Genomic DNA, 23,421 nt, shown 5'->3' with positions numbered 1-23,421 from the left:
AGGCTAGGCTATTACTTTAATTTATTTCCAAAAAACAAATAAATAAATAAATCTTACTGACCCCAAACGTTTGAACTTTAATGTTACAAAAGCTTTCTATTTCAGATAAATGCTATTATTATGAATGATGATTTGTGTGTAATGTGACTCTCTTTTTTTTTTTTTTGTATGACATTAAAATTATTTTAAAAATTACATTTTAAATAATGGGTTAAGAAAAATTGTGTTTATGTCTGAGAACCTTTTATACACATAACTGCAGACACTGAAATGACATACACTGTATGAAACAGTACAAATACTTTGAATGTCCCTTATTTTCCTTTTCTGTTGGCAACCCTACTCTCAACCTATCTGTCTATTAAGCCTATAAAAAACAGTCTTCATGTATTTCACGACACTTTAGCTTGTGATTCTTATTAAGTGTAGGTCATATTTGCAGGATTTTTTACTTTTCAGTGTGTGAAGTTTTTTGGCCCATTTTACCTGTAAAAGAAAACCTGCTTATGCACACCCGAATATAAAGCATTTTTCACATCCAGCCTTCCTTAATTATATATCACTTATAAATGATTAAATACAAAATAATTAGTAGTTATTAAGAGTTATGTGGTTTGGAATTGGTAAAATGTGCTTGGATAAAAAATATTATCAGAATATCAACTTGCATAATAATAATGCACGCACTGTCTTTCTGACATGCGAAATTGTAATACAACCGACCAACTCTTAAGTAGAAGTTTTCTAAGTGCATTTGAGGGCAGCACAAGGACAAACATTTCCAATACTATAATAGTATATAGAAGGAAATATAAGAGTAATAACAATAATATGGAGGATTACCAGTCAAATGTTCATATCTAGTGTAAACCTAAAACGTTCATTGAGTGCATGTACATGCAACAACTATACACAAAAAATGAAAACTGCATAATGTTAAAATCCACCATGTAAAAAAAATAAATAAAAAAATGCTTTTACACGAGATAAAAAACTGATTTGAAATTAGATTGATTTGAAATCAAAGCATAAAGAGACATGCACACATGCCAGCAAAGGAGTTAACAGAGTAAAATCAGGGTAAAGGGCTTAAATCCATAAGCAGATCACCCGTCTGCCACTCCCTTCTGCTCCGCTGCTTTGCGCATGCGTAGAAGTATGAGAAAATAAATAATTAATATGAGAAAGTTTCTCATTCTCATTATTACAAGAAAGTTATATTATAATAATGAGAAACTTTCTCATAATCATGACTTAGAATGTCATAATAATGAAAAATGAAGTCATTATTATGAAAAACTTTCTCAATATAACGAGATACTAAGTCATAATAATGAGAACATTTCTCATTATGACTTAAAAAATCATGTTTTTTTACTCATCTGTGGCGGAAACAGGCTTCCATAGTGTATGATTGCGCATGTCAACAACTAATTTTATGGAACTTCTTGTCCTTTTTGTAGCTTAAACATTCCTATAATCACCTAGTTTTACTATAATGAAAAAAGAGAAGTTAGGAAACTCAGCTAATGTGTGAGGAGTGTCATGAGCAAGTACATACATCTGGATTTGAAACTATACTTTTATATACATATATACATTATGAATGCATTAAAACTGAATACAAAATATGACAATTCAAAATTTGAAATTGATTGCATTAAATACAAAAAAAACAATGCTTGTTTATTCATGTTTTCTAATCTAATTATGTAATTATAATTTGTTGACAAAAAATTTTTCATAAAGTGTCATCCAGTTCATGTTTATTGTCAGACAACCGTTTTGTCCTCTGTAAACATTTCTACTCTTTTTCCATTTCTAGTGTTCCATGTAGGCTGAATAAAATTTGTTACTGCCAAAACTACAGTTTGTTCAACAGATCAAGTTTCAGTTACAGCAGAAAAGTAAAAAGACCACTGAATTTCACTGAAAAATAAAAATGTTTGTGTAATGAAATTCCGCACAAGAGCATGGTAGTTCAGAAGTCAAAGTTAAATGAAGAACGGTAGTTTCTCTCCCATCTCTTTTCTCTCTCTTCTTTCCTCTCAAGTTGTTTGGCACTGAGGGTTGTTTCTCTCTCCTGTCTCAGTCTTTTTTCTTTATGTTTGTGTTGCACTGCCTGAGGATCTTTGGCCTTGAAGTGAGTGACTTTAGGCTGTGGGGTCACACCATATCCCAGTCCCGCCTGATCTCTTTTTAGTACTGTGCTTACTGGATTTTTGCGGCCAGAGTGGACAGGTCCAAGACCAGAGGAGGGGTCCCACCCCAAGCGAAGCATCATTTTATAGCTAGTGCTGGAAGAGGGCAGACAGTATTGAGGGGTGGCTGGGGGGCGGAGCTCACTGAACTGATGCATTGTGGACCTGTTGTGTGCTTCAGTGTTGTCTGTGTAATCAACAGCACACACATTGCACCACTGAGAATGAACACTGTGGAAACAGACACACACACATAAGTATAAATAGGTATATAAAAAAACTTAGACTTATTAAATGTAACAGCATTTTAGTGAAAACTTTAAATAAACATAATGGAACATCATGTCAAATACCTGTGTTATACATGGGAAATACAAAAGAAAATAAAAAAGCACAGCATTGAGCATGTTTACTGTACAATCACATTGATATGCTGATAGCTCCTAAAAATCTATTCTTTTCTTTAAAGCTACACTGTGTGATTTTTACCCCCATCTAGCGGTGAAATTGTATATGACTACCCAGTGAATATTAGTTTCTGTTCCTCTCAATTCCGAGGGCGTTTTAACTCCTACGGTGGCCGTATTATTCCAAGATTAACATGGCTTCCAGTTATCACATCGTCCATGACAATAATACATTTTTTATATATAGCTTAAAAAATTGCGCCTTTAAAACTATTCATTACCTGTGATCCGTCGCAGCACAGATTTATGTTACAAGGTAAACAATACTTTTTCACCATTGACGCGAGGATGAAGTTATACTAGAGGTCGTTCTGGCGTTATGCACAACCATGCTATGGTTAGACAAGCAACTATAAAACTTCGAATTTACACAAATGAATTACAACAGGCTGAATTACCTGTCGAGAAGAAAGCAGGCAACCTCGGCGTCCGTTTTAAAATCTTTTCTCCTCATGAGCTCTTTCCATCTGGGAAAAGTTACTCCAATATTGACTATGGTCTTGCTGATTTGTCTGTCGCGTTGACGTTTTAATTCTCTCGTTCAAATGTGAGTACGCACGCACGCACGCACACACACACACACACACACACACACACACACACACACACACACCACACTATCTTTCAAATCTGCCGGCACTCGCGAGCTCGCGAGTAATCTCCCCCTCGCATTCGTCACGGTGTCACTGAGTGAAAAACGCAAAAGGCGAAGCTTGAATTTACAGGCATGTCCCTCTTTGGCTAATGTAGTTTCAAGATGGAGGGGCAACATGGCGACCGGCATTCGAACCCCTCACCTGTATGCACTTTCAGTGGCAGATTATAAACTTAAGAGAATACTTTATTACTTGAAAGAAGTAAATATACATTAATGAGCACATATATTTTTGAAAGAACTAAGTGTTTTTTGCTAAGAATCAACTAAAAAAGTTACACAGTGTAGCTTTAATTAAACCATTGTCCTGGTTTACATGCAAACCAATTAACGCCAATGCAAGTAAATTGTGTTTACAAGACTTATTCCCTGGAAGTGACTGAGTATTCCAATTGTTATGTAAGGTTTTATGTTAAATAAATAAGCAGTATTTTGTATTATTACAACGAGGAGAATATATTTTTTATTATTATTAATTATTTCACTCTAATGTTAAAACTTTGTAAGTCAATTACTTTAGAAATTAATAAAATTTAAAATATCGTCAATGTTGGGCAGAAAACCCGTATCACCATATTGCATCTTTTTTTTTTCTTTCATAAATGTATTACTATTGGTCACCCTTTACGTCTATCTATGGGGTTTGCACATTTTTAACAAATGAAAATTATTAAAAAGAGCTTGTGACTAAACCTTGTAACTCCATTGGCTTTTCAAACTTAAGGTACACCCCTCCTCTATCATCAAAGAAGTGCTGCATGCAGTTTGCGCTGTCTCTGGTTCTTTGCAGTGCAAGAATAAATAAATAACTGGTTGTTTTTTAAATAAGTACAACATTTTCTTTACTCAAGAAACAATAAAAAGCCTGTGCATAGCACTTCATCTTTTATAACATGAGATTTTGGCCAAATGACTCTGCGCACACATAACAACAGTAAACTTTATAACCTGCAACTTGATGAAAACACAATGCGATGCACTTATTGCCTCAGATGCGGCCGTTCTAATGACGGACAAAAACATGACATTCGCTGGTCAAAAACTTTGTAACTTAACTGAGCTTGATCTTAGTCAAATGCAAGTATATAATCATATAAAAGCCACAATATCAGCTTTGACAACACAGTTTTTAATTATTTAAAGAATAGTGTTTTTCAATTTCCTGAAAAGTAGTAGTTTTAGTCATACAAGATTTCTGACCGACAGCGGGGCAAAGTTTACCTATGTCACAATATGACCACATGCATTGTCGGCTTATACACCATTTAAATTTTGACAAACAAAGAACATTGTTTTTGTTGTGCTTCGGCTGTTCTTGTTCTTGTGCGGATGAATATGGTTATCCTACTGCTCTTAAAACATTCACTACTAGGCTTAAGAGATAAAAACCAGCTTAGATGGAAAGGATCTCAAGCTGACTAGCTGAAGACTTTACAGTGGCTATATACTCATTAATAGATAAAAGCCAAGCCAATGTTGATTCTCTTATTACGAGCTCAGTTGCATTCTCTTTTTGCCAGCAGACTCTCCTCTGTTCGTTTTCTTAAACGGGTGATTCCCCAGAGGTTCGAGATTTAGCGTGCACCATCAAACAAGCAAACTTGTCGCTTGTTGTGACAAGTAACCTATGCCACTCCCACACCATACATGCATGTCAAAGTAGCCAGAGCAGCTTTTTACTATTTACAGATATGAAGAGACACTTACGGGCGAGTGATGCTGTAACGGCCACCTAGTATTAAGTAGTGTTCATGACATGAATGTTGATGTGCCTTTAAGATAACTTCTATGACGTACTTTATTGTATGCGTGCTGTTTTTATGTGAGAGCGCACACACAGTGAGAGTGAGATTTATGTACCTTTTATGTACCTTTATGCAAAATCGGGTTAAGAACATGCATGTAAATGATAATGTTAACTGCTATATTTAAAGGATAATTCCGGTATTTAGCACTTTGAGTCTCTTTTCTGGTTTGTTTTGGATGAACTAGAGTGGTGGACACAGAAATTTTGACGATGGGTCCTATCTCGACTTTTTGACTCGTTTAGAATCGCCTTTGACCGCTTCAGAGTGGCTGGCTACGGGCATGCACACACATGTCCTTAAAACAACCCTTAACGTTCACCGTGTAGGCCATGTCCTTCTACAAATAAAAACATGGAAAAAAAGTGAACTGGATGTGCTACGCTCTTTGGAATCAAGACATGACATTATTATTCACCCAGCCGACAAGGGGGGCGCTGTTGTGGTTATGGGCTTAAAGAACTATGATTGTGGTATATTTAAATTACTAAATGATGAAAAACATTATCAGCCCCTCCTTCACAATCCTACTTCCAGCACAAAAAATATGATTGATGAATTTATTGATACATCTCACAAAAAAGGCTGGATTACCGATAAAGAAAAGGCTTTTTTACTAAGTGACCATCCCAACCCAGGCTCATTGGAAATACGTTACTCTGCCTACATTTTTGCAAAACCTGAAATACGTACCTCCAGGTACGTTTCCCTGTGAAACTTCCAATAGAGGCGCTAAGTGGTATCAATTTTTCCAGCCTGGTCTCATTGTTAATACGATTAGGCTAATACGTAATTTTCAAAGATAGAAAACTTACTTTTTTGTACGTTTGGATAGATGCTGAAACGTATAATATGGACGTATCTGCAACGTTTAAACGTAACATTATTACGTTTTTACAGCTAAAAAACGTAAACTATTTACGAATATTTCATATCATAAAGATATCTGTATAATTTCCCTTTTACCATTTTATAGATTATAAATGTAAGATCCCTTAACACTACTCCCACACCTAAACATACCCATTTTATAGACAATATTAAAAGGATAAAAAGTAATGGACAGATATGTGTAGGGAAATGGCTGTTTTATTAACAATATAGCATTAAAATATAAGGTGTGTTCGACATCGGCTGCGGCTGGATGTAACCAATCAGCGAGAGTAGCCGCGTGCAGGCGGGGAGGAGCTGCAAACGGAGACGTGAAGTCGGACACTTTCTGGTTCCCGTGGTGACCGCTCACGTGGTGTTTGCATACTTTACCACAGCTGAAGTGAAATAAATGCAATATTTGCCTAATAATGCACAGATGTTTCAGAGACATTTTCATTCAATACTTTATGAAGGCTACTGCTTCATACAGCGTCTGTTTGAACAAGAATAAAGTTCAATATAAGCTACTATCAATGAAGTGGAGTCTACTTTTTTTAATCAGTTTTAATTTGATAAACATGACACAATATAACATCGCAACTACATGAAAAGAGTGTTTACTGTTATAAAAAACTGATTTGTGAGCGTTAGAGGAACTAAAGGTGTTCGGATAAACACGAAACACACGTGATCGTTGTCATGCAGTGAATCCGGCCAATCGTGGAACAGCTGTGTCGTCATCAGCCCTCGTGCAGCCCAGTGCAGCCACTCTTGAGAAGCTGCGCTGGCTGAGTTCTCCGGCTACTCTCGAATCACTCTTGCGGTACTTTGATGGCATACGTCACAGTCACGTGGCGGCGGCGCTGGATCAAGTCGGACAAAATTTCTAACCGGCATGCACTGCTTCAAGTCAGCTACCGATCGGTCTGCGCAGAGCTGCATGAAGCCGAACAAGCCTATAGTTTGAGCCACTAATCCTACCCCTACCCCTAAACCTAACAATTTCTTAAAACTACGTAACGTTAGGCTAAAGTTACAATTATAAAGAAAAACAACAGACAGACACGTATAATCATAATCATATATTTATTGAGAAAACCGGTACCAAAAGTCGTTCACATGACGATGTGTCGCAGTCCTCTCTGGCAGTATATAATAGTTTTGTATGAGGTAACGTTACAGAGCAGAATTTAAGTTATTAATCCATGAAAATGTTAATCCGGTTTCGGTTCGTTGTTCACTCTGTGAAGGCGCGCGCGCGCGCTTCTCCATTTCAGATCTAGTACACCAACTTAAACACGGCATGTCGCAATCGGTGACGAAGCATGCGAGAGCCAATGAGCGTTTGATATCACTGCCGTAAAACATGTCGTAACGCTTCGGGCGCAATTTTTGAATTTGAATTCACCATGAGCGCGGGATTGACGTTTACGGTCTCTGCTGAGAAGTGGAGATGAAGATCACTGGATAAAGGGCTGAATTTGGATCTGTTTCTTGCAAACAACGTATGGATTCTAAAGATTTGGATTACATCAAGCTAATAAAATTGATGTATTTTGTGAATTTATGTTGTGTTTTAGTGTATTATGGGTCTATAGGAGAAAACGCCTTTTGTGTCTCACGGTAAATAAACCAAATATTACAAAATGGTTAAACGATTAAATAAGGTATTTGTAAGGTTTTAAAGTGTATTCTTGTTTAACACCATGTAGGCTAATCCTCCAAAACGAGTTTGCAGCAGAAGGCACGAACAGAGCGAAATGTTATTATTTATGAGTAACGATCGCGAGTGCTGCACTGGCGATTTCTTTTTTTCTGCTTTGTTTTGTCCTGCCCTGGTTGCACCGGATTGTTGTGGATTGCAGAAGCGCAGAGAACCTTCTTTTTCATTTGAACCCTTAACGTTCGTTTTCAAAACTGTGTAACTCACCGAGTGGTTAGTGACGTTGATGTTCCAAAACAAGTAGCGTAGCGAAATACAGTTTCTGTCGTGTTTTATTTGCCATTTTGTAAAATCCCATTGATTTCTGTTGGACTCATTGCTCGTTGATATTACTGCACTACCGGAAACGGAAAAGATGCTTCAAGGCCTGTTCACACCGGGACGAATTTCGCGTGCGATATTCGCAGACATTTAACGCCTCGTGACTAAACAAAGGGCGCCAATGTGAGTGGGCACACTGACGCGAAAAACGCCACGCGTAAAAGCGGCATTTTTAAAAAAAACGCCTCGGGTTCGTTTTTTTGGTTTGACGCACCGCGTCAAAAACTATCCGACCAATGAGATTGGCGCTTTTGCTCACGTGTCTGGAGCTTCTGAAGTTACAGTAAAACACAACTTGGGGGCGCTTATACACAAAACGGTCTTGCCGAGCACACATACGTAACGGCGAAGAAGATATACGCCAAGTAGCGTCTACACTGCCGGGAAGAAATAAGACGAGGAAGATGCAAGGCAAGATGAATGTAGAGCTGCTGGTCTCGTTGGTGTCGGAACATAAAGAACTATATGACAAATGCAACATGACTTGCTCTCTTCTTCTGAGTGACAAGCGAGTGTCAGAAGCGTAAAATTGCGCAGCGCTACCTTGTGTACCGGGGTATTTCTGTTTTACATTAAGCGCCATCTAATGTCAGGGAACGAATTTGCATGTTCACTCGGCTCATCTTCAGCGAAAATCGCTTGGGTGTGAACACAAAAAACGTGTTGAAAAATGCTGGCGAATAACGCGTGCCGATATTCGTCCCGGTGTGTACGGCCCTTCAGACTCAAATATCGAGCGGAAGTTTATACACGGTTGTGAGGTATCTGAAAAAATATTTCCACTATAGCAAATAACACGGATTGAAATCATACATTGCACCGATATATTTGTTTTTAATCATCAACGAACACCACTTTAAGGAATTATCCTTTAAAGTGTAAGTTGCAGGTTAAATTTTTCACGAAGTAATGCAATGTGTTTATTAAACATAAAGATAAGAACCGCCCACCATTGTTTTTTATACCAAAATGCTGATATAATATGAAAAGTTGGCACTTTTAACAGTGGTTTTAACCGCTCCCGCGCCCTTCCACTAGATAGGGCGTGACGTCATAAGAGGAACTCACTAGTAGAGTTACCGTACGCTAGCAGCTATATTCGCCTTACATAACTTCAGAAAAGTTGGTTGTATGTTTTATTTGATAAAAAAAATTATGGATAAAATAACTCCATTGTAAACATACTCGTGTGTGCTGACTTCAAGGGGACCGTGATCCTGCCTGAAATGAGAATACGCTATTCGCAAAACAAACGGGTTCAGGCACGTCAGATCAGCCGGTCGCAGGCTGTTCCACTAAACTCCAAAACGCGTTCACCTCACGGCAGCACACACTCTCCACTGCTGATTCAACTGGCATAGCCCACACAAACACAGTGATGTGTCTTTTTCTTTTCTGACAATAAACATCGCTAATTAAATCGTGAGAAATTGATAACGCGTGGATTGAGGAAGGGTATTACATGACGTTTGAGGCGTCGATGAGACTAGCGATTGCGCCTGTGCAGTGTGTGCATCTCTAACGTTGCAGGCTTGCAGCTCTGATTTGGACTGACTTACTGTAAGTAAATAATGTCTTCAGTCGTTGTCCCTCCTTGCTATTCTACATGACGGCAATATTTTGAAAAGACTTGCTTGTTCCGTTATATTATCCGGGTTAAGTTTGCACCAGGCTAGACTAGCTCTAACGTAGCTAACGCTACTCACCAGGACACCTGGCCAACCCTCCACTAATACTCCTCACACCAAGCATTAATAACTCTTTGAGTGCCATGGCTGCCCTGAGTGCCCTCTCTCATGCCTGACCGGTTAAAAATTGTAGGGCTGTGGTCCATAAAGAATTTGATGGTTTCCCACATCCTCAGTCGTTCTCCAAATAGCCATAATACAGTAAGAATCTAGCAGATGGGTTGCGAGTTCCTCTTGTGACGTCATCACCCAGTAACTGAAAAAACACGCTACCTTTGAAGAAACCCCAATAAATGTTATTTTAACGCATTTTAAGACAGAAATAATTAAATATATACATATAGAGCACTTTAATTTACACATTAATTGGCTGTGGTGGTTAACCTGCAACTTACACTTTAAAGGTAGGGTAGGTAGGAATTGTCTAAAAAACTTCTTTTCCAAATTTGTTTAAACTTTATTTATATATCAATACATAATTAAAATGTAAGTACTCTGAAAAAGAAAGTATAAAAATCGAGTGTCTGTAGACCTCTCACGACTGTTTTAAAGACAGCTCATTATTTCCATTCACTCCACCCCCTCCCTTCTGGGCTCCTTCCAAAGCCACGCCCCCAAAACACATGAACGCGCGACTCCGACCGCTGAGCTGGAGGACGCATTATTTACCTGAGACGAGCGGAGAGGAAGGAGCACAGTGCATGTAGTGACATCATGTCAGAATCACATGTAATAAAAAAATCTAACTTTATCATTATGAATATAAACAAATAAGATGTATTTTAGTACTCACTATCAAGCTAGCATATTGATATTGGTAAAGTTTAAAATATTTTTTTTTTATTCGCTAACGAGCTAGTTATATCTATACGGCAAAGCTAAAAACAGGTTGCATTGATACACGTTTTTCCATTTCCATTAGTTACACTGTGATGAAGATGAATTTCGTGTAAGATTCATAACATATATGGTGTTCTGCATGTAAGAGTTTCCATGATGAAAACATTGTTGACTCTGATGAGGACTACACTCCAGAGACAAGTACCGCATCGTCAGCTCGAGGACAGGTCCGGGGTCGAGGGCGAAGCAGAGGAGGTCGTGCAAGAGGCCGTGCAACTTGGGTCTGAGGATATTGACACGCGTTTTATTTCTTTGTTTATCCAAAGACTTTTTGTTCATTACCTTTTCTAGTACTGTCTTCCTTTTTTGCCTTGTTTGCCTTCGCTAACTGCATATGCCGGTAATGTGAATTTTGATGTGCTCTTTCTCTGCCATTGTTTTGCTATTCCTAGGTTCCGTGCCTGTTGAATTCCTCAAATCAAACGGGTTCGCGCAAGTGGGCAGATCCTGTGTGGCAAAAGGGTGGTTGCCATGGTTGCGAGAGAGTGACAGTCGCCTAAGCCAATCCTTTGTTTCGTCCCGAATGGAAATAATGAGCTGTGTTTAATGCAGATTAAACGGTCTAGAGCAGGGTTGGCTAACCCTGCTCCTGCCGATCGACTGTCCTGCACAGTTCATCTCCAACCCTAATCAAACACACCTGCCTTTAATTTGCAAGCGATCCTGAAGACGTTAATTGGATGCTTCAGGTGTGTTTGATTAGGGTTGGAGATAAACTGTGCTGGACAGTCGATCGGCAGGAGCAGGGTTGGGCACCCCTGGTCTAGAGTCACTCGATTTTTATACTCTTTTTTTCAGAGTACTTACATTTTAATTATGTAATGATATGTATAGAAAGTTTAAACAAATTTGGAAAAAAGTTTTTTATAAAATTCCTACCTACCCTACCTTTAAGTGTGAATTTCTGTTGTGTTTGGACATCTGGACACTAAGTTATAACTGTAAACCATCTAACCTGTCTGCATTGTTTGTAGTAGGTGTGTTTGTAGTCTCTGACATGCTAAACTGCTCCAGGTCTCTCACTACATCCTGATGACCTGCCTGCAGGGCCAGATCCCGAGCATCTCTGCCCTGAGAGAGAAAGAAAAAAGGAAGGAGATAAAACTAGAAGGAATGAGACAAAACAAGACATAACCAGAGATAATGTTTAGGAAATGATTTGCAAAATATTACATCAATAGTGTTTCAGGATTTTGTGTTTGAAGTAGCAGGACTACTTCCATTAGGGATCATATAGGTTAACTTAATTAGTTTAGCTTACAGACATATAACTATTTTTTAAGTAATTTTATGAATAACAATGTATTGTGTAAATGTTTCACAGCAAATAAAACTAAAACTATTTAAAATATTTTAACTGAAATAAAGATGAAATAAAACAAAATATAAATACTAGATGAAAAACAAACTAAAATAAGCACTAAAATTACTAATTGTAAATAAATAATAATAATAATAATAATAATAATAATAATGACTAAAGCTCATACAATTACTAAAAAGTTAACTAAAATTAAATCTTAAAATATAAAAACAACAGGTAATTGAAAATAATAATAAAAATTACATTAGTACATAAATGATAGTAAAGGTTATGTCATCTGCTGTTTTAAATGCTCAAGCTCTTTAATGATTCTGATTAGCTGTCAATGCTTTTGTAGTTCATTAGACGAAAAAAAAGTTCTGAAAAGTTCTTTTGTCATAGAATTTGAATAGTTACCGCAATTATACTTAGTTATCTGTATTAATTGTCCTTGAATGGGCCTTAAAAGTACTGGTAGTGTTATAAAAGTCTGTGATACGCTAATTTGATTAGTTTTTTCCTTTAATGAAAAGAGAGATTTGGCAGAGAGATTTTTTCATAATTGAATGTTATGCACCTGTTTGTCCACTACTCCCACCCAAGCAGCGCCGTGTTGAAGAAGCAACCGAACAGCCTCTGTTTTTCCTGCCTTACTTGCACACATCACACCCGTCCAGTAAAAATCATCACGGAAGTTGACATCACAGCCACACCGCAAGAGGTCTTTCAAGGCCCGAATGTTGCCCTCCTGGGCATATCGGAGAAGTTTGTGTCCATCACGCTCTGAGGTCCTGACCGGTTGGACATTAGAAGCTTCTTGTCTTTGTGCTTCTCTTCTTCTTCGACTGGGTCCTCATGTCAAAAGATAATGGGTTATCATGATAAAACTGTAGAATAATGTGTCTTAAACAGCTACAACTATTATAAATTAAAGGGGATGTCTAATGCTATTTCATGCATACTGACTTATTTACACTGTTAAATAGTTGGATTTTCCAGCTAAACATGGCCAAAATGTTAAAATACGAGTTGAACATTATTCTGTGCCAAAATACACTCCATCAGGGTTCGTATAAGTTTCGTAAAGTTTTTTTCCTGAGTATAGCCCTGTATGAAGGGCGGAATTCCTTGTATGGGCACTTTTCCTGGAAAAGCGCACGCACACATCTCATGTCGCCGATAGCTTAGCTTAGCATAATGAATGGAATCATTTGTTGCCAGCTAGCATGTCATGAGTAAAAGTGATAAAAAAAAAAAAATGAATTACTTCTTGTGGCCTGCGTATTCACAATGAGTACAAATAGCAATGCAGATTAAGACTAGGCGATTTCCTAGGCAGATATTGACTTGGGACTATATTGGGGGGAAGCACAGGCGAAGCACTGCTACTTGGGCGCAAAGATATCACACAACACCTGAAATCCCCCAACTTCCGTCAACATACCAGCGTGAATAGTAGCCGGCTATTCTTCCTACAGTAGACATAATGAATGGCGATGAACATGGCAGATTTTGTGAGAGACGAGGAGGGTGACTTCTCAGACAGTCAAGAGCCAGAACCATACCTCTATTAACCAGAGTTTTCAGAAGAAGAGCTGCATGCTTTGGAAATAGAATGACAGGAGGAGGAGGTTGCGATCGCTCAACAGCCTGAGACGTGAGGATGAGAGTCAACACGAACTGGTGGTGAGTGTGATATCTCTGCGCCCAAGTAGCAGTGATTCGCCTCTGCTTCCCCCCAATATAGTCCATAGTCAATATAGTCAATATCTGCCTAGGAAATTGCCTAGTCTTAAAGGGATAGTTCACTTTGAAATTAAATTTTGGTATGTTTTAGCTTACCTCAAGGGCATCCAAGATGTAGGTGTCTTTTTTTCCGCAGTAGTTTCAATTTTGATATTTTTAGGTCAAACCGTTCTTGTCTGTCAGTGATTTAATGCAGGTCTGTGGTCACTGTCTCAAAGAGCATGCACAGAGTCCAAATTAAAACAATTCCCCATCGTCCAAATTAAACAATTCCCCATCGTAAGTACACATTGATGGCCTAAGACACGAAACGGTTTGTGTGAGAAAACGAACAGTATTTATATCGTTTTTACCTCTTATACACAGCCACGTCCAAGTGATCTGAGGGCACGCGCGCATCCTGGTGTGTGACGTGTACGCAGACTGGTGCATAGATATATACACTAGATGTCGCCTTGTCTACGGCAGTTCATTGGAACGAATGTCTTTAAGGTGACATCTAGTGTATATATCTATGCACCAGTCTGCGTACACGTCACACACCAGGATGCGCACGCGCCCTCAGATCACTTGGACGTGGCTGTGTATAAGAAGTAAAAACTATATAAATACTGTTCGTTTTCTCACACAAACCGCTCGTTTCGTGTCTTAGGCCATCAATGTGTACTTACGATGGGGAATTGTTTAATTTGGACGATGGGGAATTGTTTTAATTTGGACTCTGTGCATGCTCTTTGAGACAGTGACCACACACCTGCATTAAATGACTGACAGACAAGAACGGTTTGACCTAAAAATATCAAAATTGAAACTATTGCGGAAAAAAAGACACCTACATCTTGGATGCCCTTGAGGTAAGCTAAAACATACCAAAATTTAATTTCAAAGTGAACTATTCCTTTAATCTGCATTGCTATTTGTACTCGTTGTGAATATGCAGGCCACAAGAAGTAATTTTTTTTTTTTTTTTTTTATCACCTTTACTCATGACATGCTAGCTGGCAACAAAGGATTCCATTCATTATGCTAAGCTAAGCTAGCTGTGGCGCTTCCAAACTAAAACAATGCATGCACTGAGACAAAAATGTGTTTGCCCACCTATCTAAATGTAGGAAAGACGGTGAATAAGCCCTATTTCAAAAAACAGTGGAGTGTTCCTTTAATATTGAAATATTCGCCAAGGAACACTCAAGTAACATTAGAACAGCCTTCTATCTGTACCGTTTTGGCTTCTTTGCTCACTGTTTTGCTATTATACTCGTGCACTAACTCGTTCACTAAGCTGAACAGCCAACCAGAGTTCCCTCTTTCACCGACGGCCCGACGCCGATTCAACATGTCGAATCGCCCGAAAAAAAGCAGACGAGGACCAATTTTTACCGACGGAGCGGAACCGTGCGGAACACACTGAGAAAATTTAGTCGGCCGACGCACAAAAACTGCCCGTCGGCTTGGTGTGTTCCAGGCCGTTCCACCCAAATTCCACCCATTTGAACATTGTTTTTTATTTAAAGTGGGTCATATATGTAGTCGAAATGTAAAATAAATTTTGAATTTGGTGCCTTCGTGACCGAGGAAAGACAAAAAATAACTTCAGGACGCATTTGTATGAAAGACAACAACTCCCACAATGCACCACATTGCACAGCTCCGCAAGCCACTCCCACTAATCCAGAAAGGCATATCTGCCTATAAGAGAAATCACTCTTCCGTCTACAAGGCTAGCTACCACCAGAGCTTGAAATTCATTTCACATTCACACAAAATGTCTAGTTAGTTGGCGAACTCATTAGTGCATTACTCCTCATTTGTATTTCTTTCGAAAAGGTGAATTATTGCATGGTACCTGGATGTTCAGTCAGAACATATGCGGTGCGAAACTAGGATAGTTCTCAACACAAACGTCCGTGTCCTCGTCTGATTCAGAGATTTCGTCCAGGAGAAATTGTCATCGTTGAAATTCTTTGCCGCAGACGGACTCTATCTCTGTGTTCGTAGTTGCATCTTACAGTCTATGAGTTGCATAGTGAGATCACCGGCGCCACCAGTCCGCCCTAACTCGAGCCAGTCCGGGCTCCTCGTCCGCGGCAGGCAGGTCTTCTGCCTCGGCTGCTCTTCGCTATAATGCGGCTTGTAAAGGTAGCCACAAACACCTGATTCAAGCATCAGACTTCCGAAATCCTCTTCTTCTATATCATATTGAGCACTCTCCTCCGCTATTGTCATTACTTTACATCTGTCTCCACAGCGCCTGTTAGCTTAGCTTCAAACAAGATGGAGGATATTGCTTTCAGTTTCAGAGAGTAAAGTCCCACCCACTGATCTGTAATGGGTCTGTAGCGTGAGCGTGTCCCGCCTCCTGGGAAAGAAGAGGAACTAGTGCTTGTAGTCTCAACAGAAATCCCCCCCTCTTACACTTCCTCCTACAATGACGCAAAATGACGATTTTTGCGTCATTGTAGGAGGAAGTGTAAAAGGTAAATAACGGATTTCTCCCGTCTCAGGGGAAAATGAGAGAGTGTTGCACGACCATTCAATAGTATGACTGGGTTTCTAACAATGCAAAGCTTAATGCAAATGGGTGGAGTGTCCCTTTAAGAGCACGCCCATCAACGTGCTTCGTTTGGGTTACGGAAGTCGTCTGCAGTGCTGCACGGCATGCGTCCAAGACCTCAACTGTTTTCGGAAAGAAGCAGTACAGCTGTATCTGTTTTTTATAAAACTGATAAAACTAAAGACTCTTTGGAGATATGAAGGATGCAGTACTACTCTATAGGTACTTACGATTAACATGAGATTGGCAGAAACTGTGTGTTATGTCCCCTTTAAACTCTGAAGGAATGCAAAGATTAAATTTCTTAATGAAGACTACTCATACTGTATAGGATTTTGAAGGGCACAATTACTGTATAGCCTAGACTTTATGCACCAGAGAAACAAGCCCACAACCATCTACCTCGCCGATTTAGTAATGGTCTATCAACCACCCAGAACTCTCCTTTCCTCTGAACACACCTCTCTGGTCACTCCCAAATTCAAATATAAAAAGTTTGGAGGCCGGTCATTTGCCGTCCAGGGCCCTAATCTGTGGAACGCTTTACCAACACTCCTACGAAGCATCACCGTGTTGAGTGTTTTTAAATCGCAGTTGAAAACACATCTGTTCAGACAAGCTTTTAACATGTAACCTCTGACTCTGACTGATATTTGTGTTTTATTTTCTGTTGTCTATTGATGCTTTTACTGTTACCTTTTGGCTGTTGTAAGGCGCTATAAAAATAAAATTTGATTGATTGATTTAAAATTTTGTGTTTAAACTTCCAGTTTTGCGGTAGCTCTATATATTACTATGGCATTGCTCTGGAACGCTGGTTCTATGAATGGTGGAAGACCACCAGAGATGGTCAGTACATGGTGGAAGGAGTTGCATCTTGCACATCACATCGAGAATCTCGTATTAATTCAGTCACACGTGACTATGACCAATGACAGGTTGGATGCTATATGAGTTCTGACTATGTTACGGTCGGTCTCTTAGTCATTCTCAATCAGAGTGACTAGAGACTCCGGCAGTCTTCCACCATTCATAGAACAACGGTTACACAAGTAACCAGCATTCTATTTCACTGTTGCAGACCACCAGAGACGATCAGTACATGGAGGAAGATGAATACAGCCATACAGCCAAGTCACGAGGATAAAATAACTTAAACGTTATCTGGCAACACAGGGGAGACAATCAAAGGCATAGGAGCCACATTAAGCATATGAAACCTTGTGAACGTGCAAGATGATTCCTATGTGGCTGTCACACATATCTCTGAGAGGGGCACGCCACGTAATGCTGCCCAAGAAGTAGCCACAGCCTTGTCCTCCTTTCTAAACACCTCCAGCTGAATAGGCTGATTTGTGAACTGAGATGACAATACCTTGGGCTGGAAAGCTGGGTTTGGCCAAAGTGTAACTTGATTGCTCTCTGGCCCCCACCTGAGACACTGCGGACTCTCCATCTGTCCAGCAATCCCTTGCAAATCCCACTGGGAACACACTAAGCTTAAGCCGCATAGCTCCTTTAAGAAAAGCCACCACTAGCCTATTTGCACTGATTGACACCTGCCCCATAGGATCTCAATGGGCTGACAGGGCTGCCACAAACACCTTAAGAGTGGCTGGAGAGTGTCAAATAAGTACTGCAGAAAGTCCAAGACTACACTGATAGGGCAATCAATTGAAAACCATAAGAGGCTATGTGTCGTTGCCTTGCTGGCAAGAGGTCCACGGCTGCTGTTCCATAAATTATCCAGATTGACCGGACAACCTCCTTGTGCAGACACTACTCCCCTGGTTTCGGCCTTGAACGGAAAGTGAGTCTGCCACACTGTTGCAGCAACCGGAATGTGTGCTGCTCTGACTGACAGGAAGTGTTTGTTTGCCCACAATGGAAGCACTCTCGTCAACTGGAGACAGTATAGGGACCTCGTGCCTCCCTGGTGGTTGTTTAAAAATACCACTGTGTATTGTCCGTCCTTACCAGAATGTGTCTCCCTGAGAGTTCCTGCCTGAAATGTCTCAGGGTAAAGAGTACTGCCCACAGCTCCAGGAGTTTGATGTGAGGTGCCCCCAACTGAGGGTCCCAACTGCCCCGTATACCTCGGTGTTGCCAAAGTCCTTCCCAGGCATCTACAGTCTGTAACATGCAGAAAGGAAGACGGTCAAGGCTCTTGAGGTCCAGGATGGGCATGAAGCTCCCATCTTTCTTAAAGATAAGAAAATATTTTGAGTGGAATCCCCCGGGGTGGATGTGGGGATCTATTGGCTCTATCGGATCCTTCAAATGTTTTGGACCTCCATCGGGCAAGGGCACTGACAAAGGTCCTGGACCACTGTAGAATGGACCTGGGTGCTCACTAGGGGTCTGTGACGGAACTGAAGACAATAGCCCAGTCCAGTCCAGTCAGTGCAGGATGGTTCACACTGCACCCAATATGCTGAGATCGGGATTCTGCTGCTAGAGGTAACTGACGAAGGTTGTTACGGCATGCCACTGAAAGCTTGGACTGAGCAAAGCACACTTGACACCTGGTCTGCGTAATAAGCCCAATAGACTTTCCACTGGAGATGGCAATCGATCCAAAGGCCTGCTGAGAAGCGTCACCAGCAACAGATGAGCCATTGAATACCCCACACGACTCAACCCTGAGACAGTGTTCTAAATACGCACTAATAAGTCATAAATAAGTACTAATAAGCAAGAGGTTTGAAGGACCCAACACAGGAAGAGGTGTGTCCAAGTTCAGCCTAGCAACGGCCATCTTGATTGTGTCCTGCAGCGAGAACACTACTGAAGAATCAGCACCTTGAAGACCTGAGCCCTCATCACTATGAGAGTGTTGAGACGGAGAATGTAAAGATGAAGTCTCCTCTAAAGGTGCAAAACACTCCTGCTCATGAGCAATGAATCCGATGCTGCTAAAGACAAGGTGCCCAGATCCTCCATGGAACATTCAGCTGCTGGTTTGAACCTGGGCAATGAGGAGGTAGATACGGATCCCCCCCATTTCCTCATTTACATTCAGAGTGGCAGAAGGAAATTACATTGCCAATAGAGCTTGAATGCCCTGCACAGCATTATAGTTCAGCCACCTGGTGGGATAGTGTCGTAGATGTGGTCTGTTTCTTCCTTGGAGGCCCTTCAGTTTTGCTAGCTGAACACTTACTACCAGTCTGAACCTTGGCTCTGGCTGGTGCTGATGAATTTTGAACTTCAGGCCAGTCTGTTGCCTAACCTCAAGAGGCATCAAATTACATTCTGGGAAAGGATCAACAAAGGCCTCCCTGAGATGCTTGATGCCTAGACAGACAGGACATTGGGCATCCATAAGATCCATAGGACCTGAACATGTGGTACATGAGGCAGCCATATCACCTAAACGTTGAGAAAATAAACCCTGGTAAACCAATGGGTTAATTAACAGAGCTGAATATGGCACTGCAATGATAGGTGCAATAATTGGTTGTCACGGTAACCACACACAATGACTGACGCCATGGTTTACCAGTGAGTGCATCTACGGCCAATGAGTTTTAATACAAACACTCACCTCAATTTCTCTGACAGGAACAGGCGCTAAGTGAAGACCCTGGATAACTAATGGGTCCAAAACATACAAACAATATAAATCCAATAGCGAAACCAACGACGAATCCAGTGTTGTTTTGCTTTCTCGAGACACAGCTATAACAGGAGACACAGCTATAACAGGGAACAAATGCCAACCAAAGAGCTGTGCACACTCGAGCAAGATCTCTTTGCGAGAATGACAAAGAGACCGACCGTGACGTAATCAGAACTGAAATAGCTTCCATTAAGTCAAAGTCACAAGTAACTGAATTAATACGAGATTCTTGATGTGATGCATGAGGCGCAACTCCTTCCACCATGTACTGACCGTCTCTGGCGGTCTGGAACAGTGAAATAGAAGAGTAATTAGCGGGTGAAGTGGATTTACTTATTATAGAGTTTACAAAAGTTACCATGAGCATTATAATGTTTAAAGCGGATGTCTTAAAAAATGTCAGTTGACTGAGAAGATTTTAAAACAAGCGGTTAATTTATAAGATCTGTAAGAAAACAAAGAGCGCAAAGAGGTCTATAGATTAGGGGTGTGCCATATCATACCGTCCACGATAATACCGGTATAAATTTTTACATGATAAAAAAGTGTCATATCGCGATATCACTGATATAGCGATGCAATGACGTATGGCGCATTACGTTCCTTAGCACGCACAATAACAACACCTGTCTGAGCGCGAGAGCAGCAAGTCAGCCTCCAATGACGATTTAGTACCTAAAAAGGAGCTACTTCAATAGTATTTTAATAATTCCCGCAGGTCTACCACTTATAATGCGGGAAATTCCCCCGCAAATATTGATTTTACCAACCGCGTGAGTTTTCAGCGGTGCCGCGTCTTCTCTCTCTCTCGCTTTCAAAATGGGTTGCACAAGTCAAGCGTCGATACCACACTCTTGTGTTTAGCAGTCAGGACATGACGGAATTGTCTTTTGTCACTTGCATCGTAACTAAAGTTTATCATTTTCACTTCTTTTTAAGTCTTATCAGTTTAAACATTTGCGATTTTAAACTATTCAGTACTCTCGCGCGCTCTCTGAGAGATGTTTACTCTGCGTGCATACAGTAAAGCCGCCTCACAAACAGCTCGCGAGTAACAAAAGTTCCATTTCGCGGATTATATTGCTTTAACGGGGGAAAAAACACGCAAAATTGTGTAAAAATTCCGGTCATGGTTAGTATATTCGTAAACAGTCGGTTATGTCTGAAATAACCATAAAACGTGCGTGACAGTGTGACAGACAGTATAACAGTAATGGATCCGGGCACTAGCTCTAAAAGTGACAGCAGCCATGTGTCTGTCATTAATGTTGTCGTCAAAACAACAAAAGATAGCTTTCATTGTAAGGAATCAGAATTAGCCTAATAGCCTTTAATTTAATTTAGTCAGGACTAGTGTTATTTTACATTTGATTACCTTATTCAGTTTCTGTAGTATTTCTGAATAGTGTTAGACCTACCCAAAAACGTTTCTCTTTATTTGTATCTTTATTATTTTGTATATGTTTTGCTACTTTTTTCAATTTAATTCAAAGATTGAAATCAAGCTTCCTTGTGTTGTGTAAACTCTGAAATACAAAATTACCCAATTGTAAAAACACAATGAGTGAGCAAACATTTAGGTGAGATAAATGTAATAAAAAAAATTGTCAAATTTTTTTTTTATATCGTCATAAATATCATTATCGCAAATATTCTTGAAATATCGTGATATAATTTTGAGGCTATATCGCCCACCCCTACTATAGATTATAGTTTTATGAAAAAGGCAGTTTAGTAGAAGCCACACTGTGCCAATAATTATATAAATACATTTGTGACAAATATCAGTGCAACTTAAAAAAAATGTGCAATCTATTTATGGAATCATACTTTAAGACATAATTTAAACATATATGCTTGTAGTCAAAGCCCAAATTTCAGTTTGAATGTTCTAACAGTTATGAAGTAACAAGAGCAATTACAGCAATACCATGGTTTAGGCCTATGATTTTATTTCCTTCTTTCATTTTCCCACCCTACCAAAATGCAAAGACATTCAGAATAAATTATGGAAACTAGGTCTGTCAAAGTTTAGTTTTTCATGACCATTTCCCGCTTTTTGGTGCTGTGTCTTTAAAGCATAACTGGTTGCCGCAGGTGCTAACATATTTAGGGGAAAATATATGGTAAGCTGACTCTTATCAGTTTTATAAATAATAAATGTGTAAATATTGGTGGTCATGGTAATGTATTTATCAGCTTTTTTGCAAAAAAGTGTTACAGAATATTTTCATAACACCACTATTATTTTTACTTTCAATCATCAGTTGTATCAATGTAACAATGTGCCAGCTGATAACTAGATTTTTCATTTGACCGCTTTCAATACTTTTAAATCATGCAAAAAAGGATTCCAACTTCAGCTGAGTTGTGACCAGGAGAACTGGGAAGGAAATAAAATCAAAATGAAACAATATTTTTTTAGATGCTGTGATCATAATTCTCAATCTGCGTATTATCTTCATCTCTACCTGCTCTTCTTCTCACTCTCCTTATGGTTGCTGCTTCTCCCTCTTTTGGCCTTTCTCCATCTCTCTCTTGTAGCAGGGTTTGGTAGAAGTCTCTGGCCTCCTCCCCAGAAAGTGTTTGCTTGTCTTCTCTCTTTCTTTCTATCCAGAGATTTTCCTCCTCTTTACCTCTGGTAAAGTAGACTGGTTTGCTCATCTTTAACACAGTATCTGCTAAAGAGGAAATATCTGATGGGGCTGCTGCTCATGTCTTTGAGACTAAAACCAAGAGAATAAAAAAAAAGCTTTAAAATATTTAAATAGAATAAAAGCTTTAAAATATTCAATGCCTTCTCATTCTTAGGTCAGTTAAATGTCTTGCTTTATATGGGCAGCTAAACATTATCTCTGAAATAAATTCATTAACAGCAAATGATTAAATCAAAGAAGCTTGATCAAGACTAGAACAAATCAGTAATGGGTAAACACAGAGTTCTTATTTTCTAAATAAATGGATTTACATCCTTTGATACTGATAGTGTAATTATAGTCACTGTGCCATTTAGCATTCCACAAATCAGAGAGATGTACAATAGTTACACAGCCACAATCTGTATAATTACAAAACATAAATCAAAGGAAAGAAATAACAATACACTTTTAATTGCGCGTGAATTTGGGACTATAATTCCCACTCTGTGTGAGCACATCCAGAAAAATAAAACAAACGATTAAAAAAAAAACCTACATACGGTAAACAAACACTGTGCTCCTCTTCTTGTTGTGATGTTTATTGGCGACCAAAGTGAACTGTTGCCACCAACTGGTCTGGAGTATGAAGTGTTTGGTTTAAACCATAGAACTGATGGGAGAAACAATGACCGAAACAACCATAGCAAAATGATTCACTGTTTTGAAGCTCTCTGAACGCCAAACAGGCTGGTGACGCCTGCTGGTCAGAATTGTGTAAATGCATCGAAAACTCAGTGAAAAACATTTTACAAAGCAATTGCAAATGTTTTATTGAAAGTGTAATCTATTAAATGCAATTAACAAATAATCTAATACCATTAAATATGAAATGTCGGTATAAATGTGTTATTTTTATTAAATTGT

At 39.4% G+C, this 23,421-nt stretch overlaps 1 protein-coding gene across 5 annotated transcripts; it reads right to left on the bottom strand.

Annotated features, from left to right (window-relative positions):
- Window positions 1–319: 319 nt before the first annotated feature.
- On the bottom strand, window positions 320–23,133 carry gpank1 (G patch domain and ankyrin repeats 1). Of its 5 annotated transcripts, none has more exons than XM_079859546.1 (5): window positions 22,188–22,203; window positions 22,113–22,157; window positions 12,514–12,788; window positions 11,589–11,704; window positions 320–2,432 (listed from the first exon to the last, which is right to left on the bottom strand). In XM_079859546.1, the coding sequence occupies exons 2-5, from the start codon at window positions 22,120–22,122 to the stop codon at window positions 1,982–1,984; spliced, it is 852 nt and encodes a 283-aa protein (XP_079715672.1). In that variant the 5' UTR covers window positions 22,123–22,157; window positions 22,188–22,203; the 3' UTR covers window positions 320–1,981. The 5 variants fall into 5 exon arrangements, with proteins under 5 accessions (XP_079715672.1, XP_079715670.1, XP_079715671.1 ...); XM_079859544.1 differs by lacking the exons at window positions 22,113–22,157; window positions 22,188–22,203 and adding exons at window positions 22,330–22,576; window positions 23,058–23,133 and having other exon boundaries at window positions 325–2,432; XM_079859545.1 differs by lacking the exons at window positions 22,113–22,157; window positions 22,188–22,203 and adding exons at window positions 22,330–22,576; window positions 22,962–23,037 and having other exon boundaries at window positions 325–2,432.
- Window positions 23,134–23,421: the final 288 nt, after the last annotated feature.

This window comes from Squalius cephalus (assembly GCF_949319135.1).
Source record: "Squalius cephalus genome assembly, chromosome: 2".
Taxonomy (NCBI): Eukaryota; Metazoa; Chordata; class Actinopteri; order Cypriniformes; family Leuciscidae; genus Squalius; species Squalius cephalus.
This window is presented reverse-complemented; position numbering and strand designations above follow the sequence as displayed.